Genomic DNA, 27327 nt, shown 5'->3' on the forward strand with positions numbered 1-27327 from the left:
CAAAAGTTGTTTAATTTTTAATAAGGAACATTTTTTACATTTAAACTTTTGTTCTATCTCTAACGGTTTACAAGATGGGTCCTACGGACTCAAGACCCAACTGACCTATGATGCTCACTTACGAACTTGACCTCACTTTTTACGTCCTGAGTACGCTGTAAAACTCAACTCGATATCTTTTTTCGTTTTTGAGTTATCGTGTCCACAGACGGACGGACGGACAACCGGAAATGGACTAAATAGGTGATTTTATGAACACTTATGACAAAAATTTTTTCCTAGCATCATTATTTTTAAGCGTTACAAACTTGGGACTAAACTTAATATACAATGTATATTTCATATATACATGGTTTAAAAATATGTTTAAGTTTTTGTGTTTCAAAAATGTCGATTAATAAAAATAACTTTTAACAAAAACAAACCGACTTCAAAAGATAAAAATTTTCCAAAACAAATTAATATGCACTAAAAATTAAAAAAATATCGATAATATAATGTAGTTAAAATCATTGTTGTTTTTGGAGTCGGTGTCAGCCAAACTCGAAAATTTTTCAGATTAGTAGAGGTTGACGATTGTAATCTGCTTGAGCTAAGTGTATTGCCAAATTTTTTGTATCAATTGATGAAACAGTAATCTAATTCAAATGCTTAAAGGAATCTGTCAAAACATAGTTAAGAATCTTCGAATAGAATTTTTCGAATCTTTTTGTCACAAACACAAATTATACAAAGAAAAAAGATAAAAGAAAGAAAAACAAAATAGACCATTAGGACGTATTTGTTCACGTCAAAAAGTCATATTTGTTTTTACAACATGAAAAACACAAATAAGACTAGAAAAACAACTCATATAATGTATAAAAATGCAAGTTTTTTATGTTTTTTTTGTAAACTTTATGTCATTTAATAAAGTATTTTGACATGGTTCGTGTTGTTACTATTTCAACATTTGCTACGATCAAAGACTAAAATTGTAATAGTCAAAGTGCGAACTGAATATTTATATATGCGAAAGTAAGCATGTTTGTTTGTTTCTATATTACGCTTTCACGCTAAAACTATCGAATGGTTTTTAATGAAACTGTACAGAAATATAGCTCATACTTCAGAATAACACATGAGCTATAATTTATAAAGTTATATAATTAAACAAATAAAAAAAATTTTAAAATTAATATTATTTAACATTACCATAAATTACAGATTCCTGAAAAAATAATCAATATAAAATATTTCACGGCCATCTTTTCTGATATACTTAATGAATAATTACGACTATTATACATTTAAAAATAATAATAAACCATACATATATATTACTTGTGTAAAACAATCTTTACCATTATTTCGAGTGTTAGAGCAATCTTTATCAATATTTACTTTTATACCCACCGAAGCGGGTGGGTATCACTCTAGTTTTCATTATAAAAGTTAATCAGGATACAATTTTTATGGCTTGGATTCCAGTTCGCTACGCTGTTCTTTCGCTCGAACTGAGGTCCATATACATGCTAATCTAATTATCACAAAGCCCATAATCAGGGTTTTAGTCCTTTGACTTGTAGAATCTGTATCTTATTGCAAAGTTGCATAGTCTTTTTTTGACTACTATATTTGCTATTTCCTGCAGATCGTTTAAAAAACTATCACTATTATTACGCAGTGGTCGCTTTCCAACAATATTTATTAAAAATTTTCCGGTTTTACTTTTCAAAGCATCTATTTAACGTAAGGATTCATTTTTAAACAAAAATTTTTATAAATGAAATTATTACTGAAAAGTCTTCAAGTGATTATTAGAAATGATCTGTAAACTAAGGGTAACATATATGGATGACAGGATAAAATCCGGACTATGGCTGGATTCAATCAGTTTTGATTTCGAACTTTTCTGGTTAAAGAATAATATCTAATATTAATAATATGCACTATCAAAACATATTTCAAACAAATTGTTATGAACAGATAAATAAATAAGAATGTATACAAAATAAAATTGAATAAAGGATAAAAACAAGAGAAATAACAAGAAACATAATTGTTATAATAAAAGTAACATATGCTACAGTCAAAGTTCTTAGTTGGCCAAAAGCTATTTTAATCGAAAAAGTTTGAATGTTATTTTACGTCCTAGATATTGTAATCGCAAAAATTGATTCACAAATGAACTAAGTTCAAAAGTAGTTTTGATCGTCTTACGAGTTTTCATTGTAACATCAATAAGTATCTCGATAACAATTAGGTCTTTACACTTACATATCACAAATGGATGAATTTCGTGAATGTTACATCTTTCGGAGTGTCTAAATTTAACAAAGCTTAAACTGTTCAACTTTATCATTACGGAATTTGAATATTAACTTAGAATAAATTGACCCAGTAATTTGAAAAACTCCAATCATCAAGGATGTATGAGCATGACAACAATGTTTGATTTAAAGGCTCAAAATTTGTTTGTAGGTAGTCTTTTACTCAAAGAATATGTGGTTAAAATTTCAGCTTAAGTAACCGTGCAAATTTTTAAGAAAAAAGTCATTAAAAATCGATATAAAATACATTGGCTCTTATGGAGGAATCTCAAAAAACGACATACATATTTTGGAAGTTTTTGATAATTTTCATTTGGAATGAATGAAAACAAATTTAAAAAAAACTTTTTAATAGAAAATAAACATATTAGCAATGAATTAGAAAAGAAAAAAACTAAGTGTCACCGTCCATATAAGGGATGTAAGAGCAGGGTAGATTAAGGGTTGAAATTATTTTTATCTTATTTTCAACTGACGAAAAATAAGAATAAAATTTTTCGATATGTGTCTTGGTTTTCGAAATATCGAAAGCTAAATAATTAAACAAAATTTTCAATTTTCGATATTTTGAAAATTAAGCCAGATATCGAAAAATTTTATTCTTACTTTTCGTCTTATATCGTCAAGTAATAATATAAATTTATCATCAAAATTGAAAATATCTATTTTTAAATTTGTGCCCCCACTACCATGCTCATACATCCTTAATTTACATTTTGTGTTTCTTGACAAACTGTAGAAATTTAATGGTTTTGTATATCCCAATTTGTAGTTAAAATAAACTAAAATGTTCAAATCGTGTATATTAGCGTAAATATTTAGGAAATATTTACAACAAGGCAATTTGTTAGACACTGAAAACTGAAATAAAGGATAAAGGAGTCATTTAGCGGGCTTTTAAACCAAAAATCTTGTTTTGTTTTTCACTATGTTGAAGAATATAATTTTTTCGCGATTCTACATTAACATATTCTTCCCACCGCTTCCACCATATAGTAAACTATTATTATTAGTTTTTAATAAAACTTAAAATTATTATAAACACAACACAATACCATATTTTTTAAAGGAGTTGTTATAAGAAGCATGTTTTCAATTATAGGTACGGTTTTAATTTAGAATCTAAAATAATAAAGCTATGGAATATATACCTTGAAAACTATAATATTTCGAAAGTTATGTTATTCGAAAGTTTACTTTTTTGCATATCTTAAGAAATATATATTGTTCACAGAGAGTCTTAAAATAATTGTGTAACAAAAAACTTATCATCATGCAATGTAAAATCATGTTAGAAAGATTAGCGTAATCTTATTCTGTTTCTTTTATCTCAGATAATGGCAAAGTTGTACCTGTGGTTTGGTCAAAGCGGTTTTAAGCTATGGCTGATGAAAATCTATCCATCTATTTAAAAATAACCACTTCTTATTACCACTTGTATCATATCCTATATATGTCGTAACTGATATAAACGAGTAAATGTTGAGAAAAGTAATAGATTGAAATCTTCAAGAACTGCCATCTCTTAACGAAAATTAGGGACAGTTATTGTTAGATATCCGGTTCATACAATGATCATTATTATTACTAAAAACAAACATCCGATTATCAAAAACAAACAAATTGAACCAAAGCTACAAATAGTTATTTTTGTGTGTTAAAATGTACAAACGATAAACAAATATAGGTTACTATTGCATGGGAAGATCGCCAAGGGACATATGGGAAGATAATCAACATCGACTTTTGTCTATTAATTTACGTATAAAGAATATATTAGTAATTAGTTAGTTAATCCAAGTATATAATTACAAAGATCTCTGGTAATTTTCCTGGATATCACCAATTAATTAATGGGATAAAAAGTAAGGAATGGTTATTTAAAAAAATATAATGTCAAGCTTATGCTGTCTGTAAGTGACGTATTATTTTTTACACTATAACTCGTTTTGAATAACTTCTTCGCAAGGTTTTCAAATATTAATTCCTCAATACATTCATAGAATTTACCTTGATGAAAAAACTTTTTTCCTAACATGTTTTACTAACACTTTCCAAATTTGCAATGGAAATAATTCTTTATCACCAAGAAAAACACAGCGCATTCACCTTGACGATCTTCTCTTCTACAGTCAGTAAAAGATAGATGGACATAAACGGACTGACTGTATTATTAAAAAGTACAAAACACATTGTGGACATTAAAATCAATACTTAATGCATTTTATTTTGTTTGCAACGTGTGTGCAGGGCTGTATTTGTATTCTATGTTTGGGCCATTGGGAATTGTTATTTTGCTAACGAATACCTAGGGTGACACCATTTCTACGTTATCTACATCACATGTTGTTACCAGCTCGCACGTTTAGGCAATGAAGTGATACAACTTTCTAGAAGATATTTTCGATCCGAGTTGTTTAATGTATGATAAACTGATCAAATTACAAGGTTTGGACAAAAAAACATCAACTCATGTACTGAAAAGTGAACAAATGCATTTTGAAGACCAAAATGTGGCTAGTCTCTATTCCATTTAGTAATCAAATTTGTGTAATAAAAAATTGAACTGTCTATACTCAAATAATTATACGAATTTTTATTAGTAAGCTTTTTTACTACATACAAATATAATACAATTCACAACACTTTTATTTTAATGTTATTATGATAGATGAGTAATCTCACCTATTGTAATCTCAATTATTGTAATCTGACTGTATCACACGCTGTGCACCGTTTATATAGTAACAATCAATTGTTCTACTAAATTCTAGAACTGCCACGTATGTTCTATTGCATATTTTTAACTATAAAACGATATTGTTTGTTTCTTTTTAAAATTATCTAGAGATTATTTATTTTTAAGATAGTATGTGTGTGAACACATACGGATTGTTAACACCACACAACTATAGCTGAATCATCTTGTAATATTTTGATATTTTGTATTATAATTTGTAAAACATTCTGTGAACACCATATGCGGTTATATTGTTTTTATGTATAATACAGAATTTTCAATGTTCTCTCAGCCCTGCATAAATAATACATAGGTATATATTATACATCGCTATTCCCACACAATATGTATTTCAAATATCCTACAGTTAAAGTCGAATAAAATGGATTCAAAGACTATTTATTGCCTTATTCCGTGGAATTTCATTTTATTGATTGCGTTCAAGGTATGTGGAGGGGACAATGAATCGATGACGCTGTTCTCTTGATGTTTGCGATAAATCACACGTTTTATTTAAAATATGATTATTTTGCAATTACTTACATGTGTGTTCCTTTATCATAGAAACACTTTCCTAAAATTGTATGAAGAAATTTGAAGTAAAAAAAAAAAAATTATAGCCATACACCTGAACCGATAAAGCAGGGCTTTATAAAAAAAATTAAACCAGTGTTGAAACCAAAAACTTTTGGATATCTTTTAACTAAAATTAGATACTAAACTTCTGAAAAGTTAGAAAACAACACTAATTTTTTTTTAAATTTCGAAGACGCTCTCTGGAGCGATCAAAGAGGATCAAAGTTCTATACAATTGTATTAATTAATTTAATGACATGTACAGTTCAAAAGGACTTAAACTAATAAATAAAATATTTTAAAAAAATTCTAAAAAAGGCCCCCTTAAAACAAAAAGAATTCACATATAGTTAAAAATCTATATGTATATCTTTTCCAATTTTTTAGGATTTTCGATGTAATTTTTAGTGTGACATTACAAGTATCCTTAACTCTGTATAATATTTGTATAACTATTTGTATCTAGATAATATACATAATAGATTATATTAGGTACATTCCAAATATTTTTTTGTGTGCATATATTTGAATTGTAAATGACCCAATTAAAATTATAAATAGTTTTTTGACATTTCAAAATAATATCATTTAATATCGATGGCTAATTGTACAATATAGGTTTAAAATATTAACACATTGCAAATTATATTATATCAATTATAATGTATTAATTAACTGTAACAAAATTACAACACGAGCGGGAAAATTATTTTTAAAAATAATAATTGCTGACGTAATATTTTTAGATCGAGATCCCATAATGAAGCGAAATTTCCATGATTTCTTTATTTACCTTTTGGAGGATTTGTTAATAAAGGAGAAATTATGGAAGATTCAAGTATTTTTTTATATTTTTAATTCATTGTTTACACCGTTATAACATAGTAAAAAATATAAATACTGTTTAAAAATGCTGTAATTTAGTGTAAAAAATATTTAAAATTGAGATTAATTTTGAGATGTTTAAACGTAGTCTTTTTGACAATCTCTGTTGATGACGTATGCATATGTGAGCTGTCAGTTGGTGACAGTTCAATGTAGGTACTGTTTACTACAGGTGTAATACTCACGGATGTAGTAATTATAGTTTATATTTATATATAATACCATACAAAAAATAAGTAATTAATACCATACAATATGTCAACAAGTATGACGAACCACATACTATGACGTCACGTCCGTTTTAGAAATTTAAACTTATCTGAATTAGTACTTTTATTAATTAATTTTAAGTAATTAAAAAGATATTATTTACTAAAATACAGGTTTGGTTCAAATGTCCAACCAATAGAGTTAAAGAAAAAAATATTTGAACCTAATTTAAATTTCGTGAATATTTAGGCTCAAGAAAAATAATTGTAAATAATTTTTTTCGTGACAATACGATATATTGTCTATTTTTATTTCACTTTATCTTGCGGCGACATTCTTCAGAAACGATAAAACAACTGTACCAGATAAGAACCCGTATTAAAGGTCAATCCGTCCATTAAATTACAAATACATTTTGTTTCATGTCGGATATAATCATATTCTCAAATGTATCATATTTTCTATTACAGCTAAATTGTTCATAGTTTAGATTTGCTTAGGGCGATATCTATAAGTATAGGAATATATAGACCGTGGGACACCACGGGTTTTTTTTTAATTATCAATACATACTTGAAACTTCGTTAGTAACTTCCTTTTGACGCGTTTACCAAACATTCCTCTACGATTTTTTTTCGAAAAGGCTGCATTTTCAAAAGAACATGATGACGTCATATTTGAGTTATCGTTCTGAAAAATAATTATTAAACAATAAAATATTTTGTCCGACAAAAATACTGCACCGATTAGCTTCCATACCATCTCGAACATGCCGTACTTAAGTATTTTTGTTTTTGAGTACTCAGTGTCACAAAAAATGCACGGATTACATATACTATCATATGTAATCCGAGCATTTTTTATGACATTGAGATACATAGTTCACTTTTGCTGAATTGTTTATTATGTTATCAAGTTTTCATAGTGTCCGACAAATTCCCTGCTGCGTTTTTTTCAAAACGAAAAATATGACGTCATCATGCTCATTTAAAAACGCAACCTATTTGAAAAACATCGCAGAGGAATGTTTGGTAGACTCGTCAAAAGGAAGCCACTAACGAGATTTCAATTATATCAAACCGTAATGTCACACGGTCTAATATATTTTCGTATTTTGTTATATAAAATTGTGTATCTGAGATAATAATTTCTGACATTTTAGGTACTACAGGTTATAAATGCTTACTTGAGGAATATTGTTAATGTAAATTTGTTGTATTTGATATATTAACTAATATTATGAAGTTTTCTATTTTATATAATATTGTTTTATTTATATTCTAAAACTTATGTATAACAAGATGAAACTTGTTGAAAATCGAACGTCTTCGATGCATTGCATAACTTGATACAATGAAAAATCAAAGCGCTAGCCTCAATAATGGGTTTGGGCTTCCGCCTAGACGACTCTTACATCAATTGTAAGAATTAATTCAAAAATCTTTTAAAGTTGATCAAACTCAATCATATGATGATGATTAAGTAATTTCAGGTAAACAAATAAAAAAATATATTCAGTTTTCGATATTTTGAAAATCAAAGTAGATAATTTTTACTTTATAAGACGTTTTAAATGGGAAAATGTTATCAACAAATTATAAAACCTTTTCGAATTTAAAAAATTTTTTGTTCAGAGAAAATCGGACATTCGCTGTTTTTGCTATGTTTAAGATAATAATTATACCGCATGTTTAATTAGAAAGTTTTCATTAAAAATGATTCATAATTTATTAGTATTTACATTAGATCTTATGACGCATATTTTAGTCAAATGTAATACGCATAGTGGAAAATATCTTTAATATTAATTATAGAAATAATTATTCATAGTAAAATATTAATTATATTTCTCAAGTTTTCCGTATTTCTCCATAAGAAACTATATAACTAAAATTGAAAAAATCCTTAAATAAGGTATATTTGTTAATTCTGGAAATGAAATTAATACTCAATTTTTGTTGAATTCAAGCGTCGTAAGTTCTTTATAGGAAAAACCAGTAGTTATAATTTTCGTAATTAGAACTGAAGAATGGCAACTTTTTGATGTTATTAATATTTTTCACTTTTCACTACAAAAACACTCATAGAAGGAAATGGCTTTTTACCATGTATATATGAAATATACATAGTATATTAAGTTAAGTCGCAAGGTTGCAACGCTTAAAAATATTGATGCTGCGAAAGAAAGTTTTGTATAGGTGTTCATAGAATCACCTAATTGGTCCATTTCCGATTGTCTGTCCGTCTGTTCGTTTGTCTGTCAATACGATAACTCAAGAACGAAAAGAGATATCAAGATAAAATTTTTATAGCGTACTCAGGACGTAAAAAGTGAGGTTGAGTTGGTAAATGAGCAATATAGGTCAATTGGGTCTTGGGTCCGTAGGATCCATCTTGTAAATCGTTAGAGATAGAACAAAAGTTTAAATGTAAGAAAATATTCCTTATAAAAAAATAAACAACTTTTGTTAAAAACATTTTTCGTAAACATGAGTGTTTACCCGTGAGAGTGCAAATTAGGCACAAAATTTTATGTATGTGTGACATGTATGTATGTTTAATGTAATAGAGTAATCAACGCTGTTTATGCATGGTATTTCAATAATTAACTCAGTCAATTGTTTGTTTTCAATTTGTCAATTTGCATGCACGTCGCATATAAATTGCATTTAATATATGTATAGATAAAATATTTGATACTAACTAATATGTATAGTTTTATTTCAAACATACTCCATGACGTTCTTTATGGTTATAAATTATTATTTAGTGTTAATTAAATATTAAATATTGTGATAACTTTTTTTATTTTCATTAAAATTAATGGTGATTTATCATTTTAAATAATAAACTCAGCTTGAAATTTGTTAAGTATATTGAAATAATAAAAATATTAAACAATTTTCAGTGTTGGAAAATCATTTCATTTGTTGCTTAAATATATCTAGTATTTAAGATCATAGTCTTAATAAATGAAACAGTTTATGGAAATTCTTACCAGTCTATTGGACGATTGACAAAGGATAAGTAGAAAATCTTTGAAAGATCTATCCTTTAAAAATATGCACACAAAAAATCGATTTTTCCCAATTTCCAGGCCAGAAAACTGCCTTAGGATATTTACTCGCCTTCACAATGACAGACCAAATGTTTTAGGATTGGTAACTTGGATGAAACAATTAATCACTAATAGATAGGAGTTGATTTTGCGTTTTTCGATAGTCTAAGAATATTTAATATTCAAGCATTATCTGATACATTTTGCTATGAAAAAATATTTATGTGTGAGTAAAAGAGAAAATTAAATATCATGACGTTGAGCAAAAAATAACAACGCAACATGCAAAAACAAGTGTATCGAGAATGGGAAAACATATAAAAATATAATGTATTTTCACAGTTTTTTTATATACCTATTTTTTACTACTAACTCAAGAGGCATTTTCTTTAGTTACTTGAAAATTATTTACAAACTTACTTTATTGTGATAAAAAAATATTTTCGTGTAATAGGTCATATGACTTCCATTAATTTTTATCTTACGTGCATTGGAACGAAAATTATGTCGATTGAAAAAGAATCGATAGCTTCTTGAAGAATGAAGATTCACGGATCATACACATTTTTTGAGATTTAAATTGTTTTTTTATCGAGATGGACGAACGATATAAACAATAATTATTGATCTGTTTGAACAAATTACGATAATTTGGCATTGTAGTGTATAATCCATTGCCAGAAACTCTCTTTTAATGGCCACATTGTCTAGGTTTACTTAGTTTTGATTATAAATAATTGTATAATTATTTATATTTGTATTGGAAGGTGGTCGAAAATGACCCCCTAAGAAAAAGTGTAATTTATAGCCAAACTATTCGACATATGTACAACGTCGAAATATTTTCGAGTTCTTTTTTTCAAATGTTACAATATTGACATGTCAATTTCTTTTGATATGTTCAAATTTTTAGAACTATTCAATATTTCTCAAAAGGGATCATTTCCACGGACCTTGCAAGGATACTGGGTAAAAAGTCACTGCATTCAAAACCCGTTACATGATGGGGGATCATTTTATCTATTATAATTTTACACATAAAATAGGGATCATTTTATCTCACTCAAAATAGGGATCATTTTAGCCTATATAAAGGGAATTTTACCCATAACGATATATTTCAATTTCGTCATAAACACTGATCTTAAAATTTACTATACGCCTGTGAAAATGTGTTTTTAGTTAAACAGTTGTTGTTAGAATACTGCGCTACTATATTGAGCAGATATTCTTCTTCTATTCGTTATATCATATAACTAATGGAAGTTAAAACAACAGAAAACACGTTTTTACATGTTGAGTTTATGTCATCTGCTGTAATACAAATCTGGTCACGCTTTTAATAGTTAAGTTTGGTTGGTTTCACAATTATATTAAAGTATGTTTTTGAGAGACAATAAAAATTTAGATTAGATATATTATTTGAATTGTTTGAAAGTAGACAATGCTCGAATTTTTCTTTATAGAATGATTAACAGTTTTTTACCTTTTTCGAAATAAATATCTCTTTTGTATGAGACTTCCTGAGAATAAAGAACCCGACTGGCTGAGAATAAACGCTGCGTTAAATAAAATATGAAAAAAGAAACGAGTTCAGTAGTTTATATTGCGACTTTAACAGTCGAGGTTCAATATAACGGCTTGAATCTTCCCAATAATTGAACCCGTCTGTTAAAGTTGGTATGTAAACTGCGGGATTTGTTTCTTTCTTTTCAGATTTTATTTAACGCAGTCGGGCTTTTGCTTAAATTATTTATTTTGTTGTTCCTAATGTTTTTAACAAACCCATAATCAATATACGCAAGTTTCGGGTTATAATGAAGTGGAACGGACTATATGTAAAGAGAAATGCCCGCATATATTGACTATTGGGCTTGTTATAAGCAGCATGTATTCCGAACAATATAGAACACATTCAGTTTTCGGTATATTTCGGTGTAATATATTTATGAATATTTAATATACTTTAAGTGTATACGAAAATATATTATTTAATATCTTATAAGTTGTGAGGTTGATAAATTATTTTGCTAAATGTACGAAGAAGCAGAAAAGGAATTGTTACTAAAGAAATAAGAAAACCAATATTTTTGTATGTTAAATGTATGACACCCACAATCCAAACATCTTTTCAAAATTAAAATTGTATATAAATATAAAAGAAACCATTACATAAATAAAAATTATTCTTTGAAGAGGGTTTCCTAATTTAAGCGTCACGTCGAGCATAAAAAATAAATTGGAAGAGAAATATATATAAAAAAATTGAATAATTACGTTATTTTATTAATAGTACTACCAAGTATATGCAAGGTTGTTCAATAAGATGTTATCACGTAAATTTTGTCAAAAAAGATGTTACCATTTAAATGGAAACCCTACATTTCTTTTAATTATCAGTTAATTAGTGCCAATTCTTTCAAATTAAAAAAACTGTCACTAAGGAAATGAATGTATTGTATTGGAATGGTGAAAAGTTTATACTTACATTATTTTCATCAAATACTCGAAACACTAAGGATGCAAATTTTGACGGATCACCTTGTGGGAAGAACTGTTTGTAGATTTTTATGAATCCCTATAAAAAAAAAACAATTGTTAGTAATCATGATTTTTTTGAAAATATATTTTTGTTGATTTATTATTATTTTTGTCAATGTATTTTTATTTTGTTATTAAAATATTGTAAAAAGCACGAAATCTTTTGGCTAAAAAAATTTCGGATGACGTTTTTCTCATATTTTTCTTCTAATTGTTCTATAGATACATTTGATCGGATAAAACTTAAACAAACTTTATTGTTTAAAAACCAAATGTTTGGCCATTGTGTGATGGGAGTTTTTTATTACACTTTTTGTATGACTGTATTTTGTATTTAATGTTTCTTATTGCACATATTCGTTGTGTGCGTAGTCATGGTAGGGACAATAAAATCGATGCCAGCGCTTCCAGTGAAAAATTTTGGCAACTTTGGCAACTCTTTACATATTAATAATACAAAATGTCAAATTAAAATTATTGAAAAACACTAATTAATTAAACTTAATGCATTAAAAATTGTGAAAATAAGAAATCAAATTGCACAAATATTATTTTTCATGTAAATTATCATAATTATTTATTTAAATTTGTAAGACAATAATATTAAATTTTCAATGTAAGTCATAATTGCAATCCATGCAATTATATATGCATCCATACAATTCTATAATTAAAGTAGTGTATCGTTACCATGGAAACGCTTCCAATAAAACTCACGCACGGTGCGAATATGTTGTTCGTAGTGTACATGGAGAGGGTTGCAAAACTGTCTGTAAATGAATTGGTCAATGTGTGTTGAAACGTTTTTCAATGCCAACAAACCAAACCTTTGAGTTTAATATAAATTTTATTGAAAATATAAGTGATATTACTGTATGATATGTCACAGCTATATCACCTAGAATAGTAAAGCCTGTGCACACTTTGTGACGCAGAGTACACATTGTAGATCATCATAAATATGAAAAAAATTTTTTAATCAAAATTGTTTAATGTTGTGTTAAATTAAAGAAAAACGAAAAAAAAATTACTTTTCATTTGTTTTAGTACCCATCATCTATCTTCGTTCTAACTCCTGATCAAAATTTTTTGTTTAATCTTTGATTAAAATGATTATCGTTATGAATTTCGAATACTTTTGGAGCATACGGTTGAGATGGTCCAATATATGTATGTTACGTGTATTTATCATAGTCGGAAAGTTGCAGTACCCAGAATAAAAATATATTGAATCATTGTGATAGTATTTTATGATAATGCAAGTAGACTGACGACTGGTTGTCAATGTGGTTTTGTTTATGAATAAACTAAAAATAAAACTTTCTTTGCGAAAAATTTATAAAATTTTGGTTCTTTTGACTGCCTATTCACAAGCCGATCATTGCATTGTTTTATTAATTGTAAATAAATTTTTTAATTGTAAATAAGGAAGTAAATTATAAATCATAATTAAGGTAAATTATTGGTTTTTTGTGAGTAAGTTTTCATACCATATTACAAATTTTAAACACAAAGTTAAATTTTAAGATGCTAAAGTTTCAATTCGTTTTGTAAAGTTTAAATAAAGATTAAATACGTATTGTTTTTTGTTGTTCTGATAAGAAAATAGTGAGAAATGTTAGAACTCTTTCTGTCTATACCAGGTTAAACAGCTTGTCCATTGTTCGGTACTCTAAATTTGAAGGCTAAAGTTATCCATGCTCCACAATTAAAAACACTATTTATTTATTGATAGATTATGCAATTTGTACAAATTTATGCAAATTGCATAATTGTAAAAAATGTACAATGCCTTTTATCAATCAGAGCATAATATTACGACCCACCCATGGTTGTGTATGGCTTCACTGATTTGTGCAAATCAACAGTCAAATTTGTAGATGTACGCATAAAGACAAAGAGTTCAGTACAATCGGTTAGCAAATTTGAATATGATAACTGTCCCGTTGGTATAAAAACCATAAATCTTTGTTTTTGGTAAAATATAATAATAAATTTAGTACCTACGTATTGTTGAATGAAAAATGTCAGAATTTATTAAAATAGAAATAAAACAAAAAGTAGCTAAACTCTTCCCTCCCTAATACGACGTAAAATAAATTTATAAATATAAAATGTTCTACGTGAAACAACATTATAATCATTTTTCAAATTTTTATTCATATATTTAAACTAAAAAACAAAAAAATAACATTTCTATCTCTGCGGAGTAATACAGTTTCATCATATGCGAAAAAAAAGAGTGGGATACCTGAAACCAGAGAATGTTGTTTTTCATATCCGATAGTGATCTGCATATTTTGATGATGCTACACAATGAAAAACAACTATACGTTGAAGTGTAGTCCAAGAATTGACGTTATTAATATATAAGCGAATTACCACTGACTGACTCATCACGAAATCTTCGAAACTATCAGTCCGATTAACTTTCGATTAAATTTCGCATACTTACCTCTTTCGTGACATAGACATCAACTAAGAATTTTACGGAATTCCTATCCCAACGGATATTTGTTGTCCCAACGGATTTTTTGTAGTTTATATTTCTGTACATACAGTCATAGAGGTAGAAGATACTGTTCACTATCCTGCCGAGTTTCTATACACACTCAACCCACCGGGAATACCACCTTATCTAAAAATTGGTGCACCAATAATGTTGTTGCGTAATTTAAATCTCCCAAAATTGTGTAATGGTACCAGACAAAACAACTTCGGTCAAAATTACTCGGTAAAAAACGACTCGCGTTAACCTGCGTCTGCGTTCACTCACTGACCCACGGGTTGGCCATGCCTTTAATGAGGTCGAGCTAGCACAGGTTTGCAGATTTTTGGGCCTTGCTTTAACCTTGTGATTGAGTCACTGATCTACGGGTTTGCAATTTCTTTCATGAGCGAATAAGCATGGATATGCGGGTTTTAAACTATTTATTTAATATTGCGAAATGGTTAAAAGCACTTAAAAAATTGACACTAAAGTTTGGAAAAAAGAGAATTACGTTATGGTTTTTTAATGATTATTAAATTTAATAAGCAAAAATCAGTTAGTCAAAAGCACTTTTGACCAACATTATTGGGTAAATGAAATAACCTTTGACCGATTTTGCCAGTTTGACTGTAACATATGCATCATCGAAGAGACATGATTCAAAGCGTTCGACAAGTATAAAAGCATCAAATGTATGCCTGTGATTCAATTCAAAAATTTTTGAGCTTCTCTTAGAAAAATTCCATACTTTCGACAACATTTTTAAGAAAATCTTTTCAGGGCCCCTTCATGGACTTACTTACGAAGTTTGAATATACGGTACCCCTGTTTCCAGAGAAATAAGCTTTGTGAGGGATTGAAAATATTGTTCAATTTTAGTGACCGTGTTGGACTAAACAAACTTTTATTCCGGTATGAATGGTAATCATGATATCCAATTGCATAAGATAAGAAATTTGAATCACCAGGTTGTCCCGGCATTAATTAGTTCCGTATGAGCCAACGATTGGTGATAACTTTCTAGAAATGCCTCTCAAACTAATATGAACTGAGCTTTATGGAGGATGTTTATTAAGAAAAATCTTTCTACGGTTCGTAAATATATTTTCTGTATATTCACTTGAAAATAATATTTAGCATGTATGATATATTTTAAAATATTTCCGCGGTGGAAGGAAATAAAAAATATAAATTATCATAACAATGAATTTTATTGCTGAATGTGAATTAAGTAAAATATATTTAAGCATCAACACGTTATAGATCCAAAAGTCTTCTCTATATTTAAAAAAAAAAATACAGGACGAAGTCAAGAAGTATACGATTTTGAAAACGCCATAAGTCAAAAACCCTTATATTTTTCTAATTATTTGTAACCATTTTAAAACACAAAAGCAATGAAAATAAATTGGCAGTATAAAGTCGGTGTGGTACTGAAGTCGTGTGAGTGCGACCCCTATAGTCCACACGACTAACTTCCCAGAGGGGGGAAAGACATTAAAAAAAGGTCTTATCCACTTTTCAGATGATGTTTATTCAGTTTTTTCCAGTTTTTATATTACCATTAAACATGGCTCAACTAATTATGCTGAAAACTTTCAGTCCTTAAATACGCGATTACGCGTCGAATAAGCCCAGTCACGTGTTAATGTCGTAACTGGTTCGCGAGATAATCGAGGCAATAAAACTAAAACACGTAACAAATTACAAATTAACTATATTGAATAATTATTACTGCTGAAATAATTCATTTATTGTAGCTTGTTGCTAAAAAAGAAGAGCACAATTTGCTTCGTGCTCGCTAAACCACCACAACTCATTTCCAAGTATTTATAAACTGGTACTTGGTGGTGGAATAATAAATTAAATATTATATTTCCTGTATTAACTTAACAAAGACAACACAACACAGAAAGAGCAGTTAATCTTTTAAACTTTAGGCGTATTACAATTACTTTGTTTCAAAAAGTTTTGTATTTATTTATTTATGAATATAAATTACCTACAAAATATTCAAAAAGTATATTGGTTTTATATTAAAATTATAAATATATAAATACGAAGTGATTTTACAACCAAAGCATTTAGTCTGTTTTAGGATGTTTGTACCAACTAGAGTCAAATATACCTTGAATAATTCCATTTCTAGGTAGAAATTACTGCTAATTGGACTGTATTTTATCAGAATGCAGGGTAGCTGAAGACTGGTTGTTAATGCGATTTAGTTTTGTTTGATGTACTTTGAATTTTACAACATAATAAACCATTTAACGTGGTTATATATATGCCTTAAATTTTGTTTTATTGCATGGGAAGAAAAAGTCTCATTCTCTAATACACAGAAATAATGTCCACATAAATTCTATGCTGAAGTTCACTAGAGTGAAATATAACGATAGCATGCTCTACAAAATACTGCAGGTGGAGTTGATTCTAGGTACATTAGTGTGTGAACCATGGTACATTATGATCGTTTATCGTGGTTTACACATAATGTAAATGTGCCATGGAATTAATAAGCATTGGCATCCGATTTACATATGTAGGTATGCAAAATTTCAACTCAATCGAAAATCGGAAAGGAGGTCAAATGTTGATTACATATTTCCAGGACATAAAAGTGGAGTTAAATAAAAGGTTGCTAAAAAACATTTATAATTTTAAAAAAATAATCTGTTGCATAATATTCCTAATGAATAAAGTTTATTTCTTTAAAATATATGTTTGGAACTCTAGAAATGAATTAAAACATTTCGAAGTTACTAATACGCTTTAAAAATTTTACGAACCTGAGTATAATGGGATAATAATTTCGGATTACACAAAAAAGAACTTTTTAAAATACCTGTTAAAAGTTTTCACAAAATACTTTTCCTTCCGTAACCATTGTTTCATTTATTAGTTGCCTTATTTATTTTCATTTTTTTCGTATTTAATATATTACGTGCCTTCATTATGCAAATGATTATTTTTTTCTCTATACTTTTATAAAACTGTTGCATAAAACTAATAGCACACAAAAAAGTAACTTTTTCTATTAACAAATTCATAAATGTTGTAATAAAGTTTAGCATAAATATAAAAAGACAAAAAAAAAGTTTTTTGTGAGGGTGGTTTTTAAACTCGAAGTTTTTGGTTTGTAGGCGAACAAAGCTTGCATAATAATATATACTCGTAAGTAATGTGTAAAGTAGGCTTTAGAGATGATGTTAAAGTTATAAATTATGTTTATATCATGACTTTATACCACGTCGATTTTATAATGACTTTTCTCGGTGTTCATATTCATGATGTAATTTATATGATTTTCTTGATTCGCATTTTATTATTTTTATGATTTTTTATACGATTTATTAAGGTGCCGTTAAAAATCGATTATAAAATTTATAAAAATATTGTTGTTCTAATATTTTTGTTTTTAATACTTATTTTATGAAACAACAACAAATTGATATAAAGCTAGTGCGCCACGAAAAAGTTTATTTCATACTGAAATTAGGTAAAGATGAAATGTTTATTGTGCACATATACTCAATGTCACAAAAAATGCTCGTTTTAAAACATTCTAAGTGTTACTATTATAACATAACATATGATGAGTACGCTTAGAATGTTTTAACTGTGGCACTTTTTTTGACAGTGAGTGTACCTGAAACAAGCTGCGAAAATAGCTATTTTTAAAATCGTTAAAACAAATTTGCATGAAAATGGCCACACGAGGACAATAAGGTAATAAAGGTGATAAATAAAAAAAAATTTAAGTAGGAATGTTAAAAAAGGTTTTAACTACCTAGGGGTATTTACAAAGACGGGAGATGTCTTAATGACACCCGGTAGGAACCATATTCCTTGCGCACCTTGGAACATAAAAATTCAGCGTACTTTTTTAGTTACAAGATATTTTTCAAATACTTGTTTGATTCTTTAAATAATTAAATTTTATAGCTACTTTTAGTTTTAACTTTATGAATGAATTGATTTTAAAAAAGACATACTTCTGGTTTAGTTGTCAACCCAATATTTGCGTACCCTACGTTTGGTTTGATCGGAATATTAATTATGATCTAACATAAAAATTTCATTGTCCTTTCTTTAAATTATCTCGGTTATCTTTAACTTCTGATTAAGAGTTAGTCTTGCACAAGTCAATTTTTTTAACGATAAAAAATAAAATTTTAACAAAAACTTCAAATTAAGAGTTAAATGTAATTAATATTTTTGCATTTTCTCAAAATTCATGGCAACCGCAATCGATTGGAATTGTTTTAGTTTCCTAAGTTACCTACATGTAGGTTTTTGGTTTTACCTCTCAACTAGTAAACAAATCAGAACGATAACTTGTGATAAGGAACATAGTGGCCAAACTATCGATCCTAATCCCTAAGAGTAGTGATTAGGAATTAGAGATTATTCAGTTACAATATGTTTATTTAAAAACTATAAATATTAAAAGAAATAATAGAAAAATAAATGAAATTCATTATTTTGTCTCCTTTTTCAATTTCCAAGGTATTGATGTATCTAATATTTTGTAAATAATCGTCGTCAGATGATTTCCGAACGTTTTGTATAAATAAGAACTAGGCGTATAACAAATTAAAAATTTAAATATACATAACATAAAATTATTACGTGAATTTTCAATTATAAACTTAACAACCCTTATATACTTATTAATCAACTGTAATGAATATTTACTTACTTGTTCCGTTAACAATCCATTTGGACAGTCTTTTAAAAATCCTTTATGCCTGCGAACAAAGTAAAAACAAATATTATATATCAATCAATTTTTAATTAAAAAAACATTTTAAATTCAATTTAAATTTCTTAAATGAATATTTCAACACGTACAGAGTATCCTATCCTTAATGGAACTTGCTCCTTTAAATAATTTATTTATAATCCCGATATTATATTGTCACGATTTGCATAGGCATACAATTATTAAAGGTCTACCACGCATAAGGCACATACTTCTTATAAATTAACGAAAACTTTTACACCTTCCTAGCGATTGTAAACGAAAAATAAAACAATTCATGCTTTAAGAATGTACGAGCACCAAGGCAATCTTAAATAAAAAGCTTGATTTTTTTTTAGTCCAACTTCGACTAAGTCTAAATCAATTCCGAAAACTTTAGAGGTTCCTTTATTTGAATAAATAAATGACTTCTATTATCGTTAAGGAAGGCAATATTTGAAGTTCCACCACTTAAAATTCACTTTCGAAAATGCCAGCTCGCGTGCTATAAAAACGAAACGGATGAAGCTGTTAAAGAAAGTTAAAAAACTGTGGATTATATTAATTATTAATGTAGTTAATGTATCTTATTTTAATCGAATTATCCAATCTATAGTTTGTAATTAGGTAATTTCAGGGATGAATGAGGCTTAAGTAATCAGTGAGTGACTGCTGGAAATGCGTATTATTAGACTTGTCTGGCAGTCAGTAAAAAAACAGAATGTGAAATTCTATATTGGGAGTATAAAAAAAATTAAGTACAATTTTTAGACCATTCGAAATATAAAATTTTTCAATTTAATTTTCAATCGCGCGATTTTCATGTTTGAAGTGTTGAGGTCGTTCGGAACGTATAAAAAAGAGAAGCAAGAAATAAGAAATAGTTTTTATAAAATTTTTGAAATTGAAATTGAAATTTGCAAATTATAAAATAATAAGAAGAGTCCGTAAGCTATCTTGTACATGTAAAATTTTCAAATAAATTGTACACGAAAGTAAATATTTCTCTGTACAAACTGTATACATAGTTTATAATGTACAAATATTATCAACATATATTATTATTATATGGGTATATAGGAATCTGTAATACCGGCATAAACATATTACATGAAATACAAATTTTACGAAATTTATTTTGTAATGTAAATAACTATCCTATATCCAAATTAATTCTGTCTTTTTGATAGTGAAAATAACTTTTCACAAACGTAGATAAAATGTAGTATAGGTATATACTTCAGTTTCATTTGAACCCTTTTTCGGCATGCAGATTCGAAATCATAAAAGCATTTCTTACTTGTGTAGGTATCAGGAATCTGATTGTAAGATTGAACACCATTTTAAGAAACTAAATCAATTAATGTTGAGGGATTTTCTCAAGAACGTAAGTTATAAAAGTTATTTTTTCTTTTATTCCAGTAATAAGATCAAGCATAGAGACATAATCACGAGGATCACCACAGCCCCACCACTGTGTTCTGAGACAAAAAATTACGGTAAACCTATTAATGCTGCATAAGACGATAGAAACGAGATAAAAAGAGAATAAGAGGAAATTAAATTCTTAATTTTTTGGACAAATAATCGAGCGACAAATTAGTCTGTTCTATTCTTTATAAATTTGTCATCGGTAAAATTTTCAGCATATTTACCTTCTGCAGTGGAATCTGTTTTCAAGGAATAAAAAATTAAATGTTTTTACTGCCATAAATAAATTTTTTTACAAAATATATGGCTAAAGTAGTTCTTTTTCTCGCTAGTTTTTATAGAGATATTTAATTTAGAAAAAAAAAACTTACCATTGTCGTATTTCCTTTTCGGTAACTGGAACAAAAATTTAAAAAAAGCATGAATTTATTGAAAAAAAAGCTGTTATAGAAATAATTGACACATTATATATTTTAAAATCAATCAATTTTTCTAAATTAAAAAAAAAAAAATACTAAAATTGAATGTTTAAATAAATTGTAAATTTCAACTAAATGAAGTTGACTTCTTAATTAGCTGGATCTCTAAACTTGACTTTCTCTTGTGGGTTTACTTAAGCAAAAGAGGCTTCATGGAGAGCGAAACGGTAGCAAGATAACTGACCCGCAGAGGTTGAAGCACTGAAAGAACGGAACTGTCAGTTGGTGATTAAAATTCTGTGGAATGTAATAAATCTTATTCGTCTTAAAGAAAATGTACGTCTAAATAGATGTCAACTTACTGGAGGTAGTTTTTGCTTTGTAATATTTAGCTTATTTTCTTGAATGTATTTTTAGCTCGAAAACTATTCGTTATAAAGTTTTGTGGCCATGAGAGTATTTAATCAGAGCGATCTGAAGAAGATTTTGGAGGCTGTTTCAAAAAGTTTCTCAGAACGCCATTTTCCTAGTCACATACTTAAACTATTTTATAATCGTACCTTTGATCAGCCGTAGCTCGAAAACTAAGCGTTAAAAATTTTTGTGGTTGTGAGAGCTTTTGATCAGAATGATCCAAAGAATATTTTAGGGTGCGCTCGAAAAAGTTTCACAGAAAGTCATTTTCCAATCTTTAAAAATACAATTTATAAGTTTAAAGGTACAATTTACGTAATTTTCTTAAAAGCTGTTTATGTTATTTTAAAAACATCGCTGCCCCACCCTACCATTGTACATCGCTGTCCCACCCTGTATTGTAATATAGTCTTTTATATATCAAAATATATAATTATTAATGTTGCGTTTAATTTGTATACACAATTAAGCTTTTAGTAAATAATTGGTATACAATACTGTTTGATAATCTATAATTAAACTCAATTACAATTCATAAATATTAAAATGTAATAGGATGCGATATAACTCTACTTTTATGGTTGGGTAGATTATATATACTACAAAATATATATAACATATATTAACAAGTATACAAATAAAATATCTACTTTACTTTAGTCGATATTAATTACAAATTATGTGTTGAGTATTTAGTGAACTCAGAACAAAAGTTGCTGATTGAATCATAATTATATAGTTCAGTGTGTTGAATTATCAGTGCTTTCATTAGTTTTCATAAACTAGAGCAGTTTAAAAAAAAATCAACACAAATATGGCGGCCTTTCGACCCACATTTTTGCTTATAGAAAAATTCAAAAATTTTCAAAAGTATTTGCTAGAATTTTTTTCATTTTTCGAGAATATTTTACAAAACCACTAAAACCACTAAGTAGAGGTACTTGCAAATTTTCAATCCTCTATCTTTTATAGTTTTGGAGAAAGTGGACAGCAAAGTTTTGTCCTAATTTGCGCTCTCACTGGTAAACAGTGAAGTTTACGGAAAATGTTGCAAACAAAAGTTGTTTTACTTTCTTATGAGGAAAATTTTTTATATATAAACTTTTGTTCTATCTTTAACGGCTTACAAGATGGGTCCTACGAATGTAAGACCCAATTGACCTATGTTGCTCATTTACGAACTCAACGTCATGAGCACGCAATTTCAGCTCGATATCTCTTTTATCTTTTGAGTTATCGTGTTACGGACAACAGGAAATGGACTAATTAGTAGCATTTATAATTTTAAGCGTTACCAACTTGGTACTAAACTTAGTATACTTGGATTTATATTATATATGTACAGGGTATAAAAATTAAGTTTTATATCGTAACCTCTATTAATGCAAATTCCCGATGATTTGAGATATTGGCATGAACATCTACTTGACCACTGTATAAACTTAATTACTAAGCAATATACCAAATGATTATATAATGAACAATTATCGAGTCAATTAATTTTCAAATGAATTAGTTTAGTCAGAGAAACCTGTAAAGTGTACTATATAATATTACACACAGATATCTATTACTTTTACAGTTCATTAATTATTCAAAACAAAGTCAATTTTAATCAATGAATTCTCTTTAGCTAGCTATCGTAAAAGGTATTACTTCAATGTGCAAATATCGGGTATCCTCCTCATTTTATTTGTCTAGACAAACATGAAAATAACAATGGTACACGAGCCAAAATTTCAATTTTTCAAATACGGGACTTTTCTTCTTACATCAAAATGCTCCACTGAAGTGTTTTTCGAAATATCACGGGAATAATACAAAAGTTTTTGCTTGCGAGAACAAAAAAGTTTCTAATCCATGTAGCGAAATACACTTGACTACTTGTGGGTAGTAACATATAAGTAGTCAACGCAAGTGAACTTGTGAGTAGTACTTTTTGAATTAGCATCTCACATTTCTGATAAAATGGCACGAGCTTTTAGCCTATAAGAGAAAGAAATAAACGTCAAAGGAAAAAGAAAAATCATAATTGGTTTTTAATATAATAAGTGAGACCAGACCGCACATTTTTTGTTAGTAATTTTTTTTAAATAAAGTTACCTATAAAATTTTTGGTTTAGTAGCTTTTACAGGAACACCCGGTATTTGAAAACTTAAGTGACGAGTGGAAAAGTTTTGTGCATTGAATAATATAAACACATTTGTTGATTTAAATGAATAGATACTGAACTCTTCTTCAACACATTTTGAGAGATGCAAACTTATTTTATACTGCAATACAAAATTCATTAATTTTCTCATAGTCTCAACTTCAAAGTTTAATGATGCTAGATAAAATTTTGATGAACTTAATTAAATTAGATTATCTACTTTTATATATTATTTGAAAGTTTCTGAATAAACAAAAATAAAACAAACCGTCTGAAAATTTCGTCGTGTAATTTCGAATTCCAATATGATTAACATAGAAGAAGCAGCAAAATCTTTTTACATATAAGTGAAAATAAAAATAAAATAAAGGAGGTTGGGGAAGAAGAGTTGCGTTGGTCTGATTGGCTGCGGCTTCAATTTCTAAACGGAAGAATCGATTTTGTTGATCTTTTTTGTTTTTGTTTTGGTAATTTAAAAGATAGTGTTTTAGATATGTTTCAAGAAAATTGATACAGTTGGAAGAAAGTTACAAGGAAAGAACCACATTTGTCGGTTTTTTTTCCATTCTGTAAATTTCACTCGTAACTGTTAAATTATTTAAAAAAAAAAATTATATTTTCGTGTTCAACGGACACATTATTTTGAAAATTGAAATGTGGTACCTAATATTTCACTTGTACAATGTAATTTATTTTCTGCGTGTGGTTCTCTTGAAAACAGTAAAAAATAATAAATAATAATAAACATAATACATTTTTTGCAATGTATAAAAATACAAATCGGTCAAGTGAGCCTTAATAAATTTACAACAACCTTAAGGATATGGCTGTGCAATTAATAAAAAATAGACCACTCTATTTATTGATTAACATGGTTCAAAGCTTCGTATGTAGCAGGATTTTTTTGAAATAGTGCGTTGAAATTGCTACGTAGAGATTTTAATTCTACTCAGGTAAACTACAATTTAAGACTCAAAATGACAGGAAAATATCTGTAGGTGTTCTTTCTTGAACCATTTCTCCACAGGGCTACGTACATTTTTACTAGCGACAACATAAATGTGATGACTTTGCTTTCATTTTGCTATTATAGCTAGAAGATAATTGAATGTCGTGAAACAAACCAAAATTGCAACTTTTAGGATGCAAAATAAAGATGTATCCACGAACTTTGATTTAACGCAAAATAGAGTATAAACAAAAAAGTAAATAGAGTACAGAGTCAAATATTGAATCTAAAATATCAGAGAGCAGATGGCATAAGCGTTTAGGCAACTCGTTCATTGATGCGATAAAAACGCAACCTTTGTTTTGTTAATTCGAGCAAGGCCTACTCTTAAACTTTGAAAATATTCCGTGGCGAATACACACATGCTAAGCTTACGATAAATCTCGGAAGATTTACGCCAGAGAGAGTAGGAAGAACGGCCAACACAACTTTCAGGAAACTGTTGAAAATACGATAGACTGCAAGTACTTTTCAAATCCCTTACGCATTTCTTACTTATTAATAATGGATCTTAACTTGCAATTTAATTGAGTGTACAATACATTATTGCATTTTCTGAAATAGCTACTTATATATGTCGTTACTCGTCTGATACGTATTCGCTGGTATTACCACCAAAAAATAAATACCAACCCCAAGAAGTATGATTTAAATATTCTATCTATGGATATCAAAAAGAATACCCAGGTGTTTTGTTATAGATGTTCGGAGCTATACGTTATAAAACTGTTAAAATACTTTACATGAAGACGTGTTTGTGTACGTGTGTATACCTGTATGCGAAGTTACGTCGTATGAGTATCATGATATGAATGTTCATTTAAATCTATAAATATTACCCCCATACAACATGTAACCACGTATGCCACAACATTTTGCTGACTGACTGACTGACTGGTATACGAAGGTATTATCCAATTCTGATAGAAAGTTATTTGTTCAATCTGAAAATCAAATTAACAAGGTTTTCGATATTATTACGTTTTGAGAAAATATTTACAGTGTTTAAAAAAAAAAGTTAGAGGAGAATTAATAAGTCAAATGAAAATGAGTCAAATACTTCTTGGAATCAAATAAAAATTATTAAATAAGGGTGAAGTTGCCATCCTAACGAAACCAGGGCTGATATCACTAACCGGTTTTGAAATTGTGAGTTTGAATGTCTGGAGACGTTCAGAATTAGATATTTTCCGACTAATAGCGAAAAAATATAATATTTTGAAAACAGGAATGAAGTGATTTCAACTTGAATTGAAAAAATTACACATTGAGGCTAGTTGGTTAAGGGCTTTGACTCGGGTTCAACTAATGATACGTGAGTATTTTTTTAACTTGACAATTCTTTGTGTGTAAGTATATTGTATTATAGAGCCTAAATGGCCGAGCGGTCTAAGGCGTTTGTCTTTGACTGTTTGTCCATTTAGACTTAGGTTGCGGGTTCGAATCCAGGCAGTGGCAGTGTGATAAATCATAATTAATGAGGGCGGTAAAATTGATCACATTGTCGTCGCGTGGATAAGAACGAAGCAGCCGACTCCACCCACATCAAAAATGTAATTGTAAATATGTTTGTAAGTAAATAAATAAAGGTTAACAAATAATGATGTGGGTGGCCTCTGTTATAGATGTATATGTCAGAGAAACGGAGGTTAAACCTTATTATTATTATATTGTATTATAAAGAGCGTCAATTTGAATTAAAAGACTTTGACGTTTAAAATTTGTAAACAAAATTAAGTAAAAGAACATAATTAATGAATAAAATTTTTTGTAATTTATTAATAATTTACATAGTTCGAAAGTAATTGGCCTACCCTTTAAAGACTATAAGCACCTGGATTTGTTATATTCTAAGGTGTATTCTATGTATAAATTGTTAGTTTTTTTTATGTTTGCTGTTACTTATTTTATTCTATATTATAACATTTTTGAGTTTCCATACAGCTTGAGAGCTCTGAAAGCTTTCTAGCTAGGTATATGTTAGGATAGTAAAAATAAAATAGTGTTGTACTATTGTTTAGTTATATCAATTTTATCCATATGATATTTATGGCATCATATTACATAGTGGTTCAAACTTAATTTGAATACTATACACTGATAAAATTAAATAATATTGTCTTAAAAAGGGTAACACATCGAACCCCAACTGCCTCTGTAAATATTTGATTTACGTGGAAAAATTATTAAAGACACGATTTCGTGCAATTGTTGTTAAAATCGTTTTCACGTTAAATCAATAGACTTGCAAATAATTGAATCCATCCTTAAAATTCATAATGGCGGCCATTGCTTTTGAAATTTGAACTAATGATGTGGGTAAAGTTGGTTACTTCATTCTTAT

At 28.3% G+C, this 27327-nt stretch overlaps 1 protein-coding gene across 1 annotated transcript in view; it reads right to left on the reverse strand.

Moving 5' to 3' along the window:
- Positions 1-27327, reverse strand: part of LOC123295550 (frequenin-1) — a 45332-nt gene that overhangs the window by 13441 nt on the left and 4564 nt on the right. Inside the window, exons 2-4 of the mRNA XM_044876937.1 lie at positions 21360-21384; positions 19516-19564; positions 12270-12359 (exon numbers count right to left, since the gene is read on the reverse strand). Coding sequence (XP_044732872.1) covers positions 12270-12359; positions 19516-19564; positions 21360-21384 — 164 coding nt within the window. The remainder of the gene's footprint in view (positions 1-12269; positions 12360-19515; positions 19565-21359; positions 21385-27327) is intronic.

Source organism: Chrysoperla carnea, chromosome 3, assembly GCF_905475395.1.
Source record: "Chrysoperla carnea chromosome 3, inChrCarn1.1, whole genome shotgun sequence".
NCBI lineage: Eukaryota > Metazoa > Arthropoda > Insecta > Neuroptera > Chrysopidae > Chrysoperla > Chrysoperla carnea.